At 36.7% G+C, this 20145-nt stretch overlaps 1 protein-coding gene across 1 annotated transcript; it reads left to right on the forward strand.

Moving 5' to 3' along the window:
• The first annotated feature begins 3203 nt into the window (after positions 1-3203).
• LOC123318845 lies at positions 3204-5291 on the forward strand. The gene has a single exon (XM_044905638.1). It carries the CDS (start codon positions 3204-3206, stop codon positions 5289-5291), a length of 2088 nt encoding a protein of 695 aa, XP_044761573.1.
• Positions 5292-20145: the final 14854 nt, after the last annotated feature.

Genomic DNA, 20145 nt, shown 5'->3' on the forward strand with positions numbered 1-20145 from the left:
GGACTGTTACCAAATGATTGAGTTGGAGATGGTAAAATAAAATCTTTATTGTATATCAAACACGTCACATAATAAATAGACACTCGCATGAAGTAAAATTATATACAACATCTAAACAGAGTGAACCTATTTACAATTATTGAGAAGTTATCGAGAGAATTTGAGAGTAATGTTTTAATGAGAAAATCAACGTTGTATTTGCTTGGGAGAAAGAGCAGGTTGAGTGAATTTCATGTATCGAGTAACAAGATCAATTATTATGTGCTTGATAAGAATTGAGATATATTTACATCAAAACGTGTTTATGTATTTTGAGTTGCATAATAATTGAGCTTGAAAGTTATGAATTGCTGTGAGTGTTATCATGCAAGCACAACGTTTACAGTGATAGAGTTTACGATTTCATAAACTGTCTCGCTATCAGAAAAACAGAAGGTTGCAGTGATAACTTGAGAAGTTAGAGATATGTAATGTAGTGAGACAGGTGTAATGAGACAGAATGAGAGAGAGATGATTACCAACGCTTACAGGAATAGCAAATCTATTAGAAAAGCAGAAGGTGTTTTATGAGAGTACATAAATTGAGGTGAGTTGTGTTACAAATGTAATGTAGAGAGATGATTACCAACGCTTACAGGAATAGCAAATCTATTAGAAAAGCAGAAGGTGTTGTATGAGAGTACATAAATTGAGGTGAGTTGTGTTACAAATGCAATGTAGAGAAATGAAATATTGTAAACGTAGAAAGAATTAATGAATAGTATTCATAATTGAGATGAAACAAGAAGAGCAGTTCATAACGTTATAGAAAAGAAATAAGGCATCATAATTTTCAGGTAATAGAGTCATGAGAAAGTTTATAATAAATTATACTTATTGAGTTGAAATCAGGTTGGACCTCCTCGAGCGTTATCACAACCCAGTCTGTCCAAGAGAGGTGATTGAGTGTATTCCATTATTCAGAGTTCTGAGTGTAGTGAGATGGATTTCGATCTGGTCTATGAGAAGCCTTCGAAGTGTCCAACTTGAGCGTAGAGGTACCTGAAATTTAAGAGGCCTGAGAAGTCTGATTGTAAGAGGTGTAAAGTTAATCTGAGGTGACATATATACAAAATGAGAGTGAATACAAGTATATAAGCTTCTAATAGAGTGGTGTGAAATGTGAACTTGGTGCTAAAATTAGAGAAATTAAAATGTGAGTGGTCTTCGAGGTGATGTGATTGTAAGCGAATGAAATATCGATGCATTTTGAGGAGGTTGAGACAGTTAAGCACATTGAGCACGTGGTTGATTGAGAGATTTAGAGAAAATTGAGAAAATATACATGCAACTATGATAGAGAGATGTAGAGCAGAATGTTGCAAATGTAATTGTGAGAAAATGCATAGCGATGGAGTGAATGTTGAGAGGAAAATTATGTAGAATGACATTATAACGTGACACATGCAAAAAATGAATACATTTTTTGTTGAGTGAAAAAGTACTGTACCTTTTTGAGATGTTGATCGATTGATAATTATAATATAAAATAATATTATTAGATTTGAGCTGACTGAAAAAGTTGAGAGTGCACTAAAAAATCACGTTAAGAATTTAGACCAAGTTCCAATTCACTTGAGCGAACGAAGAATCTAAGGAGAATGAATGAATTGAGCCGATTCAACAGGTTCCACCGGTTTTTTGAACAGCTGATTGACAGCGATTTTAAGGTTACGTTCACAGAAGCATGTAACGATAAACGTAGTCACTGAGTTGCTAGAGATGTGCACCAAGTGATAGAGTTGGGTTAAAAATTACTCCAATTTTTAACACCCCGTATCTCCGAAACTAATAGCCTTAGGATACAAAGCAAGCAAGTTTTCTGAAAGGCCTTGATGACCTGCATTCACCATTGGGCTATGGCCAACGACTCATGAAACACCCTGTATAACTAAAAGTCGCCATTTTGTGGGTAATACCATTTATAACTAAAGATTGGATGAACTGTTTGTTATAAAAGATGATTTGTTGGATTCTTCTACGACCGGGTTAACATAAAATAAATTTAATGAAATGAAAAAAAAAAGTAAATAATTTTCCTTCTTGCGATTAACTCCAGTAGGTTTCGCTACGCTTAGTAGCGTTTTCGTAAGAGTATTATATTTGATATTAATTCGGTGAACTACATGTCGCATCTGAGTCCTAGTGTTAATACACCTGTCTTTCTACCGAACCCTACGGAAACTCTATAACGAAAGGTTTCGAACAAATCTCCCTTCTATTATTATCGCCATCAGATGGCGATATAAACAATTATTGTGTATTTTGAGTCGCCCAAACGTCTTTGCCTTGGAATTCTAAGGTCTTAGCGTAGAAGTAAGTGCGGGTCAAAGATATTACACACCAAGATGGAGCATCCCTTTACTGGATGCATAGAATGTTGTGCATTGTGGCAGAAAGTAAAATGCAGAAACTGATTTGCAAACCTTTGCATGGAAGGCACCAAAACGAGGTCAACCATGATTACGTCGACATATCTGCGTCGAACTACTGGTTGACTTCCGGAAGGTTGTTTCCTGAGGCAGGGGGCCCCATGCACGCCATCCAGGATCAGGTGATTCCAACAAGGATCTACATGAAATATATCGCCAAGGATGCCTCAGTGGCAGACAATAGCTGTCGTTATGGTTGTGCACATGGAACTATACAGCACATCACCGGGGATGTCAGAAGTTCGCGGGCATATTATCTACAGGCCTGATACCGAAGAAACTACAAGAGAACTCAAGGAAACTTCAGTTGGATGAAAATTTCTATAAAGTAATGCAGAAGGCGGTATTGCTGGGAACGACGAGAACCGTACGCAAGTACATGGGAAATTAAGAGAAACAACGTCTGCTCTGACAGGAAGTGGGGTGGAGCAGGAAACCAACCGACGCGATGGCAGGGAGCCGAGGAGCGACCCGGACCCGACCACCACCACGAGCCCGAAAACCTGGAAGGAGCTCCAACAGAGCTTAATCCTTTTGATATGTGAGATATCTGGGATGAGTGAATTTTCCTCTGGAGAGGAGTGTGAAAACCGCAAGGCTAAAGTCATAATAATATTTATTCAGAAAATGTAACAAAGTACAAAATACAAGTCAATATAAATTTTTATTTCCCCTGTCCTCTTTGCCACTACATAGTTGATTATTTAAAAAGTCAGGACACGAACACCAGTGATGAATGATAACGTTGGCGGCTTTTACCAATCCATCAGGAATGAATACGGAGGAGACATAGTGGAACTGTTGAAGATGTGGAGTAACACCAACAAGAAATTGTCCGCGGTGAGGAATCGAATAGTCTTTCTTCTCAAATGCAGGCAGAAGCAAATTTCACCTAGTCATATTGCTAATAATTTTAAGTTTTTACATACACTTAAAGCTGACAGAAATCCTTTTTTTCGTGATATTGATAAATTAATATCTAGGTTTCAAAAGTCAGTACTTAATGTTGAAATTGACATCACTATATGGAAGATCAAAAAACTCGAATACGATTACAATACCATAAGGAATAAATTAGTAACGTCTATTCCGCCCCAGTTGTTTAACGCAATATCTGATAGATCAAAAGAAGACTACAACAAACTGTTCAAGCTGATAAGAGAAAGGAATTTGAAAAAACTCGGTGATCTATGTAGAGAGACGGCCACATTCAAAAGAGGGATGCATGATAATTTTATTTTTAACTATACAAATGTAATTTTGCCAGAACCCATCAAAGATACTCTGTGTGCGGGTCCTAAATTCGCAATACCTATTTCCCCAAGAGAATGTCCTATACCTACGCTAATCAAGGACATCGAATTCTGTATTGGTGATCAAGTTGAATTAACCGAAGTGGACAAAAACGTTTTAAGAGGCATAACCACTAACATCTTGACCAACTATTTGGCTCGATCTGCTAATGAAGGTCCATGTATGAAACAGACATACCTAAATTATGTATTAACAAGTAGGTTCCTCAAACAACATCCGGATTGCATTGTTATGCGAGCTGACAAGGGAAACTCCACAGTTATCATGTATAGAGATGAGTATATCCCATATATGGAGAATTTATTGTCTGATACAGGAACATATAAAATAACGCCTAGTGACCCAACAAATAAATTTCAAACTTTGGCCAATGAAATCGTGAAAGAACTTAGGGATGTGGGCGCCATTGATGAAATGAAAGCGAAACATCTGAAATGTCGTAACTCAGTTATTCCAAAATTATATGGCCTTAGGAAAACTCACAAGGAGAATATTTCCATTAGACCTGTGGTCAGCTGTATAGGTGCTCCATCATACAACCTGTCCAAATATATTCATGATATTTTATCTCCTGTCACTACATCATTCGAATACAATATATCGAATTCCAAAGATTTTGTAGACTTCGTCAAGGAAATTAGAGTACCTAAGGAAAGTGAATGGGTGTCACTCGACGTTGTATCGTTATATACTAATATTCCTAAACCCCTAGTTTTGCACATTATAAAGAAACGATGGCAGTATATATCTGCATATACAACAATTCCACAAAATTTATTTTGCAAAATAGTTGAGTACATTTTTGACTCTAGTTACTTCTCCTTTAACGGTGTAATATATGTGCAGATTGATGGCGCAGCCATGGGAAATCCGGCTAGCGGCACACTAGCCGCCTTGGTTATGGATGAAGTAATAACGATAGGCTTAAGAACGCTGACCTTTGATGTCCACTTCATTAAATTATATGTAGATGACACTATTTTCTCAGTTCCGAAAGGGAAATCTGACGAATTACTCCTCAAATTCAATAACGTTCACCATAAATTGCAATTCACCATTGAACGTGAGTCCGAGGCAACAATACCATTTTTGGATATACTGTTGATTCGGAACGAAGATGGAACTATAAGCACCAATTGGTATACCAAACCCACCTCGTCTGGTAGAATGTTGAACTACCGATCACAACACCCTACATCCCAAAAGATAGCAACGATAACAAACTTGATGTTCCGTGCTATTCATTTGAGTGATGAAAGATTTCACAGAGAAAATGAACTGAAAATAACTGAATTACTAACAAAAAATAATTACCCAACAACCTTGGTCAAACGTGTTCTTAATCAATATAAAAGGAAAGTGCTCACTGATAACGCAGGCTCGAGAGGTGATGAACGAACCAGATATTACCGTTTTCCTTATATACAGGGTTTATCTGAAAACATGAGTAGAGCATTACAACAAACCAACCCTTCTATTATACAAGACTGGCTTTCTATCCGCTGAAATGCGTCAGTTCCCTCTTCTCGAAAATCAAAGATAAAACTCCAGATGATTTGCAGTCGGATTTAATATACAAAATCCCTTGTAAAGACTGCAGCAGATGCTACATAGGTATGACCAAACAGTATCTTAAAAATAGAGTCTACCAGCACAGATATGATTGTAGACCCATTAATAAAGATAAAAACGAAAAAACCGCACTAGCTGCCCCTCACTTCAACGAAAACCACAATTTCGATTTCGAGAACGTCACCATCTTAAAAAAGGAAAAAAATTATAAAAGGAGATGTATCGGTGAGATGATTCATATTTCTTTGAACGAGACGGTAAATTTGAGGACTGATGTACAGAATTTGAGCACAATATATCACAACATTTTAGAGAGGTATAAACGGATGATTCGTTCTTGAAGAATTTCAGGAACATACCTGCTTTCTGTGATATTAGATTACCATATGACGGTCGATCTCTGTATATGTCAGATAATACGGAATCTGGTTCAGTTGTTTATTGTAGGAAATGAAATTGAAATTGAACAATTTTATCTATTGACAAATGGACCTTCATATTGAGTTTTTAAAAGAATTGACGACACAGTTTTATGTCCACCTCAGAATATTATGAGGGATAATCCATATGAATAGGTATGTGTTTTTAAGTAACAATAACAATAACAATAACAATAACAATAACAATAACAATAACTTTTATTAGCATCAATAATTTACATGCTTCGTCAATTTGGAAGTTAAACATTCAATATTTTAAGAATTCATCGAAACTGTAGATTGTCTCTTTCAAGAGAAATTCTTTGAGAGATTTCTTGAACTTTTTTCCATTCATTTGTTTTATGGCATCGGGAAGCCCATTGTACATTTTAGGACCTCAGTAGTCTACTCCCTGCTGTGCATACTTTTGTTCATGGTATGGGATGGTAAGTTTGTTTCTGCATCGTGTATTGAAGTCGTGGAATGAGCTATTAGTTGGAAAGCTGTCTAAGTTTTTATGGACATATGTGGAACATTCCAATATGTATAGGGCTGGTATGGTAAGTATTTTTAGTTCCCTAAACGCCTCTCTACAACTGTCCCTCTGTTTCAAACCCATTATTGCTCTCACTGCTTTCTTCTGGAGAATCAGGATGTCTCTGCCTTGTACTGATGTCCCCCACAGGAGAATTCCATACGTTGCCAACGAATGGAAATTTGCAAAATAGGAGATCACCGCCGCCTCCTTGCTGGAAACTCTTTTAACAGTGGAGATGGTGTAGATTGCAACTGCTAGTTTTCTTTTTAATGATTTGATGTGCGCCTCCCATGAAAGTGCCCCATCTACTGTAACACCAAGTAATTTGATGGTCTCGTTTTTACTACTCTTGATTTTTAAGTTTTGAGTCTTGGATTCATTTATGACAAGTGAGTTACAGCTGAACCAGTGCTTTGATGTTGTATGCACATATTCTTCCAATGCCCTCAGGGTACCCTCATCCACGGCCTTAAGGAAAAAAGAGGTATCATCTGCAAACAGAAGAGTTATCAGATACATGTTCAACTCGTCCTTAGTCAGATTCAGGTCGTTTATAAATAATAAGAAAAGTAAGGGCCCCAGCTCCGATCCTTGCGGCACTCCAGACGTTATGTTTCTACTTCCAGATAGTATGTTATTCCATTCTACATATTGTTGCCTATTTGATAGAAACGAGACGATCATGTTCAGAGCAGCACCCTCCAGTCCATAATGTCTCAATTTACTGAGTAGAATATCGTGGTCCACAGTATCAAATGCAGATCTTGAAACTGCACATAGTTTTCGAATTGAGATGCACATGTTGAATTTCAGTTCGATAGTGCAGATAGGAATTGAGATTTCAGTGGTCTATTCGGCAAAGTGTGATATCAATTCCTCAAAAACTGTTGAACCAATTCGACCCAAATCTTGAAACTGCACATAGTTTTCGAATTGAGATGCACATGTTGAATTTCAGATCGATAGTTTTGATAGGAATGAAGATTTCAGTAGTCAATTCGGCAAAGTGTGATATCAATTCCTCGAAAACTGTTGGATCAATTCGAACCAGATCTTGAAGCTGCACATAGTTTTCGAATTGAGATGCACATGTTGAATTTCAGTTCGATAGTGCAGATAGGAATTGAGATTTCAGTGGTCTATTCGGCAAAGTGTGATATCAATTCCTCAAAAACTGTTGAACCAATTCGACCTAAATCTTGAAACTGCACATAGTTTTCGAATTGAGATGCACATGTTGAATTTCAGATCGATAGTTCTGATAGGAATGAAGATTTCAGTAGTCGATTCGGCAAAATATCACTTCAATTCCTAAGGAACTATTGGATCGATTCGAACCAAATCTTGAAACTGCACATAGTTTCCGGATTGAGATGCACATGTTGAATTTCAGTTCGATAGTTCAGATAGGAATTGAGATTTCACTGGTCAATTCGGCAAAGTGTGATATCAATTCCTTGAAAACTGTTGGATCATTTCGAATCAAATCTTGAAACTGCACATAGTTTTCGAATTGAGATGCACATGTTGAATTTCAGTTCGATAGATCTGATAGGAATGGAGTTTTGATTCGGCAAAGTATGATATCAATTCCTAAAAACTTTTGAATCAATTCGAACCAAATCTTGAAACTGCACATAGTTTTCGAATTGAGATGCACATGTTGATTTTAAGTTCGATAGTTCTGATAGGAATCGAGATTTCAGTGGACGATTCAACATAGTATCATTTGAATTCCTAAGGAACTATTGGATCAATACGACCCAAACCTCGAAACTGTACACAGTTTTCGAATTGAGATGCACATGTTGAATTTCAGTTCGATAGTTCAGATAGGAATTGAGATTTCAGTGGTCAATTCGGCAAAGTGTGACATCAATTCCTCTAAAACTGTTGGATCAATTCCAACCAAATCTTGAAATTTACACAGTTTTCGAATTGAGATGCACATGTTGAATTTCAGTTCGATAGTTCAGATATGAATTGAGATTTCAGTGGTCGAATCGACAAAATATCATTTCAATTCCTAAGGAACTATTGGATCAATTCGACCCAAATCCCGAAACTGTACACATTTTTTGATTTGAGATGCACATGTTGAATTTCAGTTCGATAGATCTGATAGGAATGGAGTTTTGATTCGGCAAAGTATGATATCAATTCCTAAAAACTGTTGAATCAATTCGAACCAAATCTTGAAACTGCACATAGTTTTCGAATTGAGATGCACATGTTGAATTTAAGTTCGATAGTTCTGATAGGAATCGAGATTTCAGTGGACGATTCAACATAGTATGATTTGAATTCCTAAAGAACTATTGGATCAATACGACCCAAACCTCGAAACTGTACACAGTTTTCGAATTGAGATGCACATGTTGAATTTCAGTTCGATAGTTCAGATAGGAATTGAGATTTCAGTGGTCAATTCGGCAAAGTGTGATATCAATTCCTTGAAAACTGTTGGGTCAATTCCAACCAAATCTTGAAATTTTACACAAATTTCGAATTGAGATGCACATGTTGAATTTCAGTTCGATAGTTCAGATAGGAATTGAGATTTCAGTGGTCGAATCGACAAAATATCATTTCAATTCCTAAGGAACTATTGGATCAATTCGACCCAAATCCCGAAACTGTACACAGTTTTTGATTTGAGATGCACATGTTGAATTTTAGTTCGATAGTTCAGATAGGAATTGAGATTTCAGTGGTCAATTCGGCAAAGTGTGATATCAATTCCTCGAAAACTGTTGGATCAATTCGAACCAAATCTTGAAACTGCACATAGTTTTCGAAGTGAGATGCACATGTTGAATTTCAGATCGATAGTTCTAATAGGAATGGAGATTTCAGAAGTCGATTCGACAAAATATCATTTCAATTCCTAAGGAACTATTGGATCAAATCGAACCAAATCTTGAAACTGCACATAGTTTTCGGATTGAGATGCACATGTTGAATTTCAGTTCGATAGTTCAGATAGGAATTGAGATTTCAGTGGTCAATTCGGCAAAGTGTGATATCAATTCCTTGAAAACTGTTGGATCAATTCGAACCAAATCTTGAAACTGCACATAGTTTTCGAAATGAGATGCATATGTTGAATTTAAGTTCGATAGTTCTGATAGGAATTGAGATTTCAGTGGTCTATTCGGCAAAGTGTGATATCAATTCCTCAAAAACTGTTGAACCAATTCGACCCAAATCTTGAAACTGCACATAGTTTTCGAATTGAGATGCACATGTTGAATTTCAGATCGTTGGTTCTGATAGGAATGAAGATTTCAGTAGTCGATTCGGCAAAATATCATTTCAATTCCTAAGGAACTATTGGATCGATTCGAATCAAATCTTGAAACTGCACATAGTTTTCGAATTGAGATGCACATGTTGAATTTCAGTTCGATGGTTCAGATAGGAATTGAGATTCCAATGGCCAATTCGGCAAAGTGTGATATCAATTCCTCGAAAACTGTTGGATCAATTCGAACCAAATCTTGAAACTGCACATAATTTTCGAATTGAGATGCACATGTTGAATTTCAGTTCGATAGTGCAGATAGGAATTGAGATTTCAGTGGTCCATTCGGCAAAGTGTGATATCAATTCCTCAAAAACTGTTGAACCAATTCGACCCAAATCTTGAAACTGCATATAGTTTTCGAATTGAGATGCACATGTTGAATTTCAGATCGATAGTTCTGATAGGAATGGAGATTTCAGTAGTCGATTCGGCAAAATATCATTTCAATTCCTAAGGAACTATTGGATAGATTCGAACCAAATCTTGAAACTGCACATAGTTTTCGAATTGAGATGCACATGTTGAATTTCAGTTCGATAGTTCAGATAGGAATTGAGATTTGAGTGGTCAATTCGGCAAAGTGTGATATCAATTCCTCGAAAACTGTTGGTTTCATTCGAACCAAATCTTGAAACTGCACATAGTTTTCGAAATGAGATGCACATGTTGAATTTCAGATCGATAGTTCTAATAGGAATGGAGATTTTAGAAGTCGATTCGACAAAATATCATTTCAATTCCTAAGGAACTATTGGATCAATTCGACCCAAATCCCGAAACTGTACACAGTTTTTGATTTGAGATGCACATGTTGAATTTTAGTTCGATAGTTCAGATAGGAATTGTGATTTCAGTGGTCAATTCGGCAAAGTGTCATATCAATTCTTCAAAAACTGTTGAACCAATTTGACCCAAATTTTGAAACTGCACATAGTTTTCGAATTGAGATGCACATGTTGAATTTCAGATCGATACTTCTGATAGGAATGAAGATTTCAGTAGTCAATTCGGCAAAGTGTGATATCAATTCCTCGAAAACTGTTGGATCGATTCGAACCAAATCCTGAAACTGCACATAGTTTTCGAATTGAGATGCACATGTTGAATTTCAGTTCGTTAGTGCAGATTGGAATTGAGATTTCAGTGGTCTATTCGGCAAAGTGTGATATCAATTCCTCGAAAACTGTTGGTTTCATTCGAACCAAATCTTGAAACTGCACATAGTTTTCGAAATGAGATGCACATGTTGAATTTCAGATCGATAGTTCTAATAGGAATGGAGATTTTAGAAGTCGATTCGACAAAATATCATTTCAATTCCTAAGGAACTATTGGATCAATTCGACCCAAATCCCGAAACTGTACACAGTTTTTGATTTGAGATGCACATGTTGAATTTTAGTTCGATAGTTCAGATAGGAATTGTGATTTCAGTGGTCAATTCGGCAAAGTGTCATATCAATTCTTCAAAAACTGTTGAACCAATTTGACCCAAATTTTGAAACTGCACATAGTTTTCGAATTGAGATGCACATGTTGAATTTCAGATCGATACTTCTGATAGGAATGAAGATTTCAGTAGTCAATTCGGCAAAGTGTGATATCAATTAATCGAAAACTGTTGGATCAATTCGAACCAAATCTTGAAACTGCACATAGTTTTCGAATTGAGATGCACATGTTGAATTTCAGTTCGATAGTGCAGATCTTCTTCTTTTTCTTGTTGTGCCCTGTCAGGTCCCCCTGACGTTGGCGATCACGATGGCGAGCTGATCTCTGTCTTCAGCCATTCTAAACAGTTGTTCGACGCTATGTATGCCTGTCCAATCCCGGATGTTTTTCAACCAGGAGATTTGTTTTCTTCCTACGCCCCTGCGGCCCTCTATCTTGCCCTTCATTATAAGTTGTAGAATCCGGTAACGATTTCCTCTGAGAACATGGCCGAGGTATGCCAGTTTTTGGCATTTAACTGTTGTTAAAAGTTCACGAACTGTATTTGCTCTGTCTAAGACTGCTTCATTTCTTTGCAAGGCCACCCATGGTATTTTCAGCATTCTTCTATGTAACCACATTTCAAATGCTTCTAAACGGTTGATTGTGGCAGCTTTCAGGGTCCAGACTTCAGCTCCGTACAACAGCACAGACCAAATGTAACATTTAATCATTCTTTGTCTCAGTTTTAGGTTCAGGCTGTCATTACAGAACAGTGACCTCATCTTCTTGAACGTTGCACGCGCTGACTCAATCCTGCATCTAACCTCCTTCTCCGGGTCGAGTTGCTCGGTGATGTAGCATCCGAGGTATTTAAAACTGGATACTCTCTCAATGTTTTGTCCATTCACCTCTAGTGACGCATTGAGGTATGGCTGACGGCTAAAGACCATAAATTTTGTCTTAGCAACATTTATATTCAGTCCCATTTCCTGTCCCACTGCATTAACAGAATTGATGAGATTTTGGAGGCCTTGAAGATCGTCGCACAAAATAGCCGTATCGTCAGCATAGCGAATGGTGTTAATCAGTTCACCGTTGATTTTGACCCCAAATTCTTTGTCATGTAAAGCTTCTTTAAAGACTTTGTCAGAATATAGGTTGAAGAGCAGTGGAGACAGGACACATCCCTGCCGAACGCCTCGTTGGATTTGTCGTTCATCTGTAAATCTCCCGTTGACTCGAACGACTGCCTTCTGTTGCCAGTACAGGTTCTTAATTATACGTAGATCTTTTCCATCAACACCAGCGCCTCTCAATATATTTATGAGCTTTTCGTGTTGTACTCTGTCGAAGGCCTTCTCATAATCGATGAAACACACGAAGACATCCTTACGCTGGTCTCGACATTTTTGGAGAAGAACATTCAGAGCAAACATTGCTTCTCTGGTGCCAAGGGCATTTCTAAAGCCGAATTGCGTCTCGTCTAAATCATTTTCGCATTTGTTTCTTATTCGAGAGTGTATAATCTTAAGGAACACCTTTAGTGTGTGGCTCATCAGGCTTATTAGTCTGTGATCGTTGCATCTTCTGGCTCGTTGTTTTTTGGGAATTGTTATGAATACAGATCTCAGCCATTCTTCTGGTATTTCTCCCGTGTTGTATACATCATTGAAGAGTTTAACCAAGAGTGCAGATAGGAATTGAGATTTCAGTGGTCTATTCGGCAAAGTGTGATATCAATTCCCCAAAAACTTGTGAACCAATTCGACCTAAATCTTGAAACTGCACATAGTTTTCGAATTGAGATGCACATGTTGAATTTAAGTTCGATAGTTCTGATAGGAATCGAGATTTCAGTGGACGATTCAACATAGTATGATTTGAATTCCTAAGGAACTATTGGATCAATACGACCCAAACCTCGAAACTGCACATAGTTTTCGGATTGAGATGCACATGTTGAATTTCAGTTCGATAGTTCAGATAGGAATTGAGATTTCAGTGGTCAATTCGGCAAAGTGTGATATCAATTCCTTGAAAACTGTTGGATCATTTCGAATCAAATCTTGAAACTGCACATAGTTTTCGAAATGAGATGCATATGTTGAATTTCAGTTCGATAGTTCTGATAGGAATTAAGATTTCAGTGGTCTATTCGGCAAAGTGTGATATCAATTCCTCGAAAACTGTTGAACCAATTCGACCCAAATCTTGAAACTGCATATAGTTTTCGAATTGAGATGCACATGTTGAATTTCAGATCGATAGTTCTGATAGGAATCGAGATTTCAGTGGACGATTCAACATAGTATGATTTGAATTCCTAAGGAACTATTGGATCAATACGACCCAAACCTCGAAACTGCACATAGTTTTCGGATTGAGATGCACATGTTGAATTTCAGTTCGATAGTTCAGATAGGAATTGAGATTTCAGTGGTCAATTCGGCAAAGTGTGATATCAATTCCTCGAAAACTGTTGGATCAATTCGAACCAAATCTTGAAACTGCACATAGTTTTCGAATTGAGATGCACATGTTGAATTTCAGATCGATAGTTCTAATAGGAATGGAGATTTCAGAAGTCGATTCGTCAAAATATCATTTCAATTCCTAAGGAACTATTGGATCAATTCGAACCAAATCTTGAAACTGCACATAGTTTTCGGATTGAGATGCACATGTTGAATTTCAGTTCGATAGTTCAGATAGGAATTGAGATTTCAGTGGTCAATTCGGCAAAGTGTGATATCAATTCCTTGAAAACTGTTGGATCAATTCGAACCAAATCTTGTAACTGCACATAGTTTTCGAAATGAGATGCATATGTTGAATTTAAGTTCGATAGTTCTGATAGGAATTGAGATTTCAGTGGTCTATTCGGCAAAGTGTGATATCAATTCCTCAAAAACTGTTGAACCAATTCGACCCAAATCTTGAAACTGCATATAGTTTTCGAATTGAGATGCACATGTTGAATTTCAGATCGATAGTTCTGATAGGAATGGAGATTTCAGTAGTCGATTCGGCAAAATATCATTTCAATTCCTAAGGAACTATTGGATAGATTCGAACCAAATCTTGAAACTGCACATAGTTTTCGAATTGAGATGCACATGTTGAATTTCAGTTCGATAGTTCAGATAGGAATTGAGATATCAGTGGTCAATTCGGCAAAGTGTGATATCAATTCCTCGAAAACTGTTGGATCGATTCGAACCAAATCTTGAAACTGCACATAGTTTTCGAATTGAGATGCACATGTTGAATTTCAGTTCGAAAGTTCAGATAGGAATTGAGATTTCAGTGGTCAATTCGGCAAAGTGTGATATCAATTCCTCGAAAACTGTTGGATCAATACGACCCAAACCTCGAAACTGCACATAGTTTTCGGATTGAGATGCACATGTTGAATTTCAGTTCGAAAGTTCAGATAGGAATTGAGATTTCAGTGGTCAATTCGGCAAAGTGTGATATCAATTCCTTGAAAACTGTTGGATCATTTCTAATCAAATCTTGAAACTGCACATAGTTTTCGAAATGAGATGCATATGTTGAATTTCAGTTCGATAGTTCTGATAGGAATTAAGATTTCAGTGGTCAATTCGGCAAAGTGTGATATCAATTCCTCGAAAACTGTTGGATCGATTCGAACCAAATCTTGAAACTGCACATAGTTTTCGAATTGAGATGCACATGTTGAATTTCAGTTCGATGGTTCAGATAGGAATGGAGATTTCAGTAGTCGATTCGGCAAAATATCATTTCAATTCCTAAGGAACTATTGGATAGATTCGAACCAAATCTTGAAACTGCACATAGTTTTCGAATTGAGATGCACATGTTGAATTTCAGTTCGATAGTTCAGATAGGAATTGAGATATCAGTGGTCAATTCGGCAAAGTGTGATATCAATTCCTTGAAAACTGTTGGATCAATTCCAACCAAATCTTGAAATTTTACACAGTTTTCGAATTGAGATGCACATGTTGAATTTCAGTTCGATAGTTCAGATGGGAATTGAGATTTCAGTGGTCGAATCGACAAAATATCATTTCAATTCCTAAGGAACTATTGGATCAATTCGACCCAAATCCCGAAACTGTACACAGTTTTTGATTTGAGATGCACATGTTGAATTTTAGTTCGATAGTTCAGATAGGAATTGAGATTTCAGTGGTCAATTCGGCAAAGTGTGATATCAATTCCTTAAAAACTGTTGGATCAATTCCAACCAAATCTTGAAATTTACACAGTTTTCGAATTGAGATGCACATGTTGAATTTCAGTTCGATAGTTCAGATATGAATTGAGATTTCAATGGTCGAATCGACAAAATTTCATTTCAATTCCTAAGGAACTATTGGATCAATTCGACCCAAATCTCGAAACTGTACACAGTTGTTGATTTGAGATGCACATGTTGAATTTTAGTTCGATAGTTCAGATAGGAATTAAGATTTCAGTGGTCTATTCGGCAAAGTGTGATATCAATTCCTCGAAAACTGTTGGACCAATTCGACCCAAATCTTGAAACTGCACATAGTTTTCGAATTGAGATGCACATGTTGAATTTCAGTTCGATAGATCTGATAGGAATGGAGTTTTGATTCGGCAAAGTATGATATCAATTCCTAAAAACTGTTGAATCAATTCGAACCAAATCTTGAAACTGCAAATAGTTTTCGAATTGAGATGCACATGTTGAATTTAAGTTCGATAGTTCTGATAGGAATCGAGATTTCAGTGGACGATTCAACATAGTATGATTTGAATTCCTAAGGAACTATTGGATCAATACGACCCAAACCTCGAAACTGTACACAGTTTTCGAATTGAGATGCACATGTTGAATTTCAGTTCGATAGTTCAGATAGGAATTGAGATTTCAGTGGTCAATTCGGCAAAGTGTGATATCAATTCCTTAAAAACTGTTGGATCAATTCCAACCAAATCTTGAAATTTTACACAGTTTTCGAATTGAGATGCACATGTTGAATTTCAGTTCGATAGTTCAGATAGGAATTGAGATTTCAGTGGTCGAATCGACAAAATATCATTTCAATTCCTAAGGAACTATTGGATCAATTCGACCCAAATCCCGAAACTGTACACAGTTGTTGATTTGAGATGCACATGTTGAATTTTAGTTCGATAGTTCAGATAGGAATTAAGATTTCAGTGGTCTATTCGGCAAAGTGTGATATCAATTCCTCGAAAACTGTTGGACCAATTCGACCCAAATCTTGAAACTGCACATAGTTTTCGAATTGAGATGCACATGTTGAATTTCAGTTCGATAGATCTGATAGGAATGGAGTTTTGATTCGGCAAAGTATGATATCAATTCCTAAAAACTGTTGAATCAATTCGAACCAAATCTTGAAACTGCACATAGTTTTCGAATTGAGATGCACATGTTGAATTTAAGTTCGATAGTTCTGATAGGAATCGAGATTTCAGTGGACGATTCAACATAGTATGATTTGAATTCCTAAGGAACTATTGGATCAATACGACCCAAACCTCGAAACTGTACACAGTTTTCGAATTGAGATGCACATGTTGAATTTCAGTTCGATAGTTCAGATAGGAATTGAGATTTCAGTGGTCAATTCGGCAAAGTGTGATATCAATTCCTTAAAAACTGTTGGATCAATTCCAACCAAATCTTGAAATTTTACACAGTTTTCGAATTGAGATGCACATGTTGAATTTCAGTTCGATAGTTCAGATAGGAATTGAGATTTCAGTGGTCGAATCGACAAAATATCATTTCAATTCCTAAGGAACTATTGGATCAATTCGACCCAAATCCCGAAACTGTACACAGTTTTTGATTTGAGATGCACATGTTGAATTTTAGTTCGATAGTTCAGATAGGAATTGTGATTTCAGTGGTCAATTCGGCAAAGTGTCATATCAATTCCTCGAAAACTGTTGGATCAATTCGAACCAAATCTTGAAACTGCACATAGTTTTCGAATTGAGATGCACATGTTGAATTTCAGTTCGATAGTTCAGATAGGAATTGAGATTCCAATGGTCAATTCGGCACAGTGTGATATCAATTTCTCGAAAACTGTTGGATCAATTCGAACCAAATCTTGAAACTGCACATAGTTTTCGAATTGAGATGCACATGTTGAATTTCAGTTCGATATTGCAGATAGGAATTGAGATTTCAGTGGTCTATTCGGCAAAGTGTGATATCAATTCCTCAAAAACTGTTGAACCAATTCGACCCAAATCTTGAAACTGCACATAGTTTTCGAATTGAGATGCACATGTTGAATTTCAGATCGATAGTTCTGATAGGAATGGAGATTTCAGTAGTCGATTCGGCAAAATATCATTTCAATTCCTAAGGAACTATTGGATAGATTCGAACCAAATCTTGAAACTGCACATAGTTTTCGAATTGAGATGCACATGTTGAATTTCAGTTCGATAGTTCTGATAGGAATGAAGATTTCAGTAGTCGATTCGGCAAAATATCATTTCAATTCCTAAGGAACTATTGGAACGATTCGAACCAAATCTTGAAACTGCACATAGTTTTCGAATTGAGATGCACATGTTGAATTTCAGTTCGATAGTGCAGATAGGAATTGAGATTTCAGTGGTCTATTCGGCAAAGTGTGATATCAATTCCTCGAAAACTGTTGGTTCAATTCGAACCAAATCTTGAAACTGCACATAGTTTTCGAAATGAGATGCACATGTTGAATTTCAGATCGATAGTTCTAATAGGAATGGAGATTTTAGAAGTCGATTCGACAAAATATCATTTCAATTCCTAAGGAACTATTGGATCAATTCGACCCAAATCCCGAAACTGTACACAGTTTTTGATTTGAGATGCACATGTTGAATTTTAGTTCGATAGTTCAGATAGGAATTGTGATTTCAGTGGTCAATTCGGCAAAGTGTCATATCAATTCCTCGAAAACTGTTGGATCAATTCGAACCAAATCTTGAAACTTTACATTGTTTTCGGATTGAGACGCACATGTTGAATTTCAGTTCGATAGTTCTGATAGGAATGAAGATTTCAGTAGTCGATTCGGCAAAATATCATTTCAATTCCTAAGGAAATATTGGATCGATTCGAACCAAATTTTGAAACTGCACATAGTTTTCGAATTGAGATGCACATGTTGAATTTCAGTTCGATAGTGCAGATAGGAATTGAGATTTCAGTGGTCTATTCGGCAAAGTGTGATATCAATTCCTCAAAAACTGTTGAACCAATTCGACCCAAATCTTGAAACTGCACATAGTTTTCGAATTGAGATGCACATGTTGAATTTCAGATCGATAGTTTTGATAGGAATGAAGATTTCAGTAGTCAATTCGGCAAAGTGTGATATCAATTCCTCGAAAACTGTTGGATCAATTCGATCCAAATCTTGAAGCTGCACATAGTTTTCGAATTGAGATGCACATGTTGAATTTCAGTTCGATAGTGCAGATAGGAATTGAGATTTCAGTGGTCTATTCGGCAAAGTGTGATATCAATTCCTCAAAAACTGTTGAACCAATTCGACCTAAATCTTGAAACTGCACATAGTTTTCGAATTGAGATGCACATGTTGAATTTCAGATCGATAGTTCTGATAGGAATGAAGATTTCAGTAGTCGATTCGGCAAAATATCATTTCAATTCCTAAGGAACTATTGGATCGATTCGAACCAAATCTTGAAACTGCACATAGTTTCCGGATTGAGATGCACATGTTGAATTTCAGTTCGATAGTTCAGATAGGAATTGAGATTTCAGTGGTCAATTCGGCAAAGTGTGATATCAATTCCTTGAAAACTGTTGGATCATTTCGAATCAAATCTTGAAACTACACATAGTTTTCGAATTGAGATGCACATGTTGAATTTCAGTTCGATAGATCTGATAGGAATGGAGTTTTGATTCGGCAAAGTATGATATCAATTCCTAAAAACTTTTGAATCAATTCGAACCAAATCTTGAAACTGCTCATAGTTTTCGAATTGAGGTTCACATGTTGATTTTAAGTTCGATAGTTCTGATAGGAATCGAGATTTCAGTGGACGATTCAACATAGTATCATTTGAATTCCTAAGGAACTATTGGATCAATACGACCCAAACCTCGAAACTGTACACAGTTTTCGAATTGAGATGCACATGTTGAATTTCAGTTCGATAGTTCAGATAGGAATTGAGATTTCAGTGGTCAATTCGGCAAAGTGTGACATCAATTCCTCGAAAACTGTTGGATCAATTCCAACCAAATCTTGAAATTTACACAGTTTTCGAATTGAGATGCACATGTTGAATTTCAGTTCGATAGTTCAGATATGAATTGAGATTTCAATGGTCGAATCGACAAAATTTCATTTCAATTCTTAAGGAACTATTGGATCAATTCGACCCAAATCTCGAAACTGTACACAGTTGTTGATTTGAGATGCACATGTTGAATTTTAGTTCGATAGTTCAGATAGGAATTGTGATTTCAGTGGTCAATTCGGCAAAGTGTCATATCAATTCCTCGAAAACTGTTGGATCAATTCGAACCAAATCTTGAAACTTTACATTGTTTTCGGATTGAGATGCACATGTTGAATTTCAGTTCGATAGTTCAGATAGGAATTGAGATTTCAGTGGTCAATTCGGCAAAGTGTGATATCAATCCCTCGAAAACTGTTTGATCAATTCGAACCAAATCTTGAAACTGCACATAGTTTTCGAAATGAGATGCATATGTTGAATTTCAGTTCGATAGTTCTGATAGGAATTGAGATTTCAGTGGTCTATTCGGCAAAGTGTGATATCAATTCCCCGAAAACTGTTGGATCAATTCGAACCGAATCTTGAAACTTCACATAGTTTTCGAATTGAGATGCACATGTTGAATTTCAGTTCGATAGTGCAGATAGGAATTGAGATTTCAGTGGTCTATTCGGCAAAGTGTGATATCAATTCCTCAAAAACTGTTGAACCAATTCGACCCAAATCTTGAAACTGCACATAGTTTTCGAATTGAGATGCACATGTTGAATTTCAGATCGATAGTTCTGATAGGAATGAAGATTTCAGTAGTCGATTCGG

This window comes from Coccinella septempunctata, chromosome 1 (assembly GCF_907165205.1).
Source record: "Coccinella septempunctata chromosome 1, icCocSept1.1, whole genome shotgun sequence".
NCBI lineage: Eukaryota > Metazoa > Arthropoda > Insecta > Coleoptera > Coccinellidae > Coccinella > Coccinella septempunctata.

Coding starts and splice junctions, on each gene's coding strand:
- LOC123318845 (XM_044905638.1), top strand. CDS start 3,204: ATGAATGATAACGTTGGCGGCTTTTACCAATCCATCAGGAATGAATAC.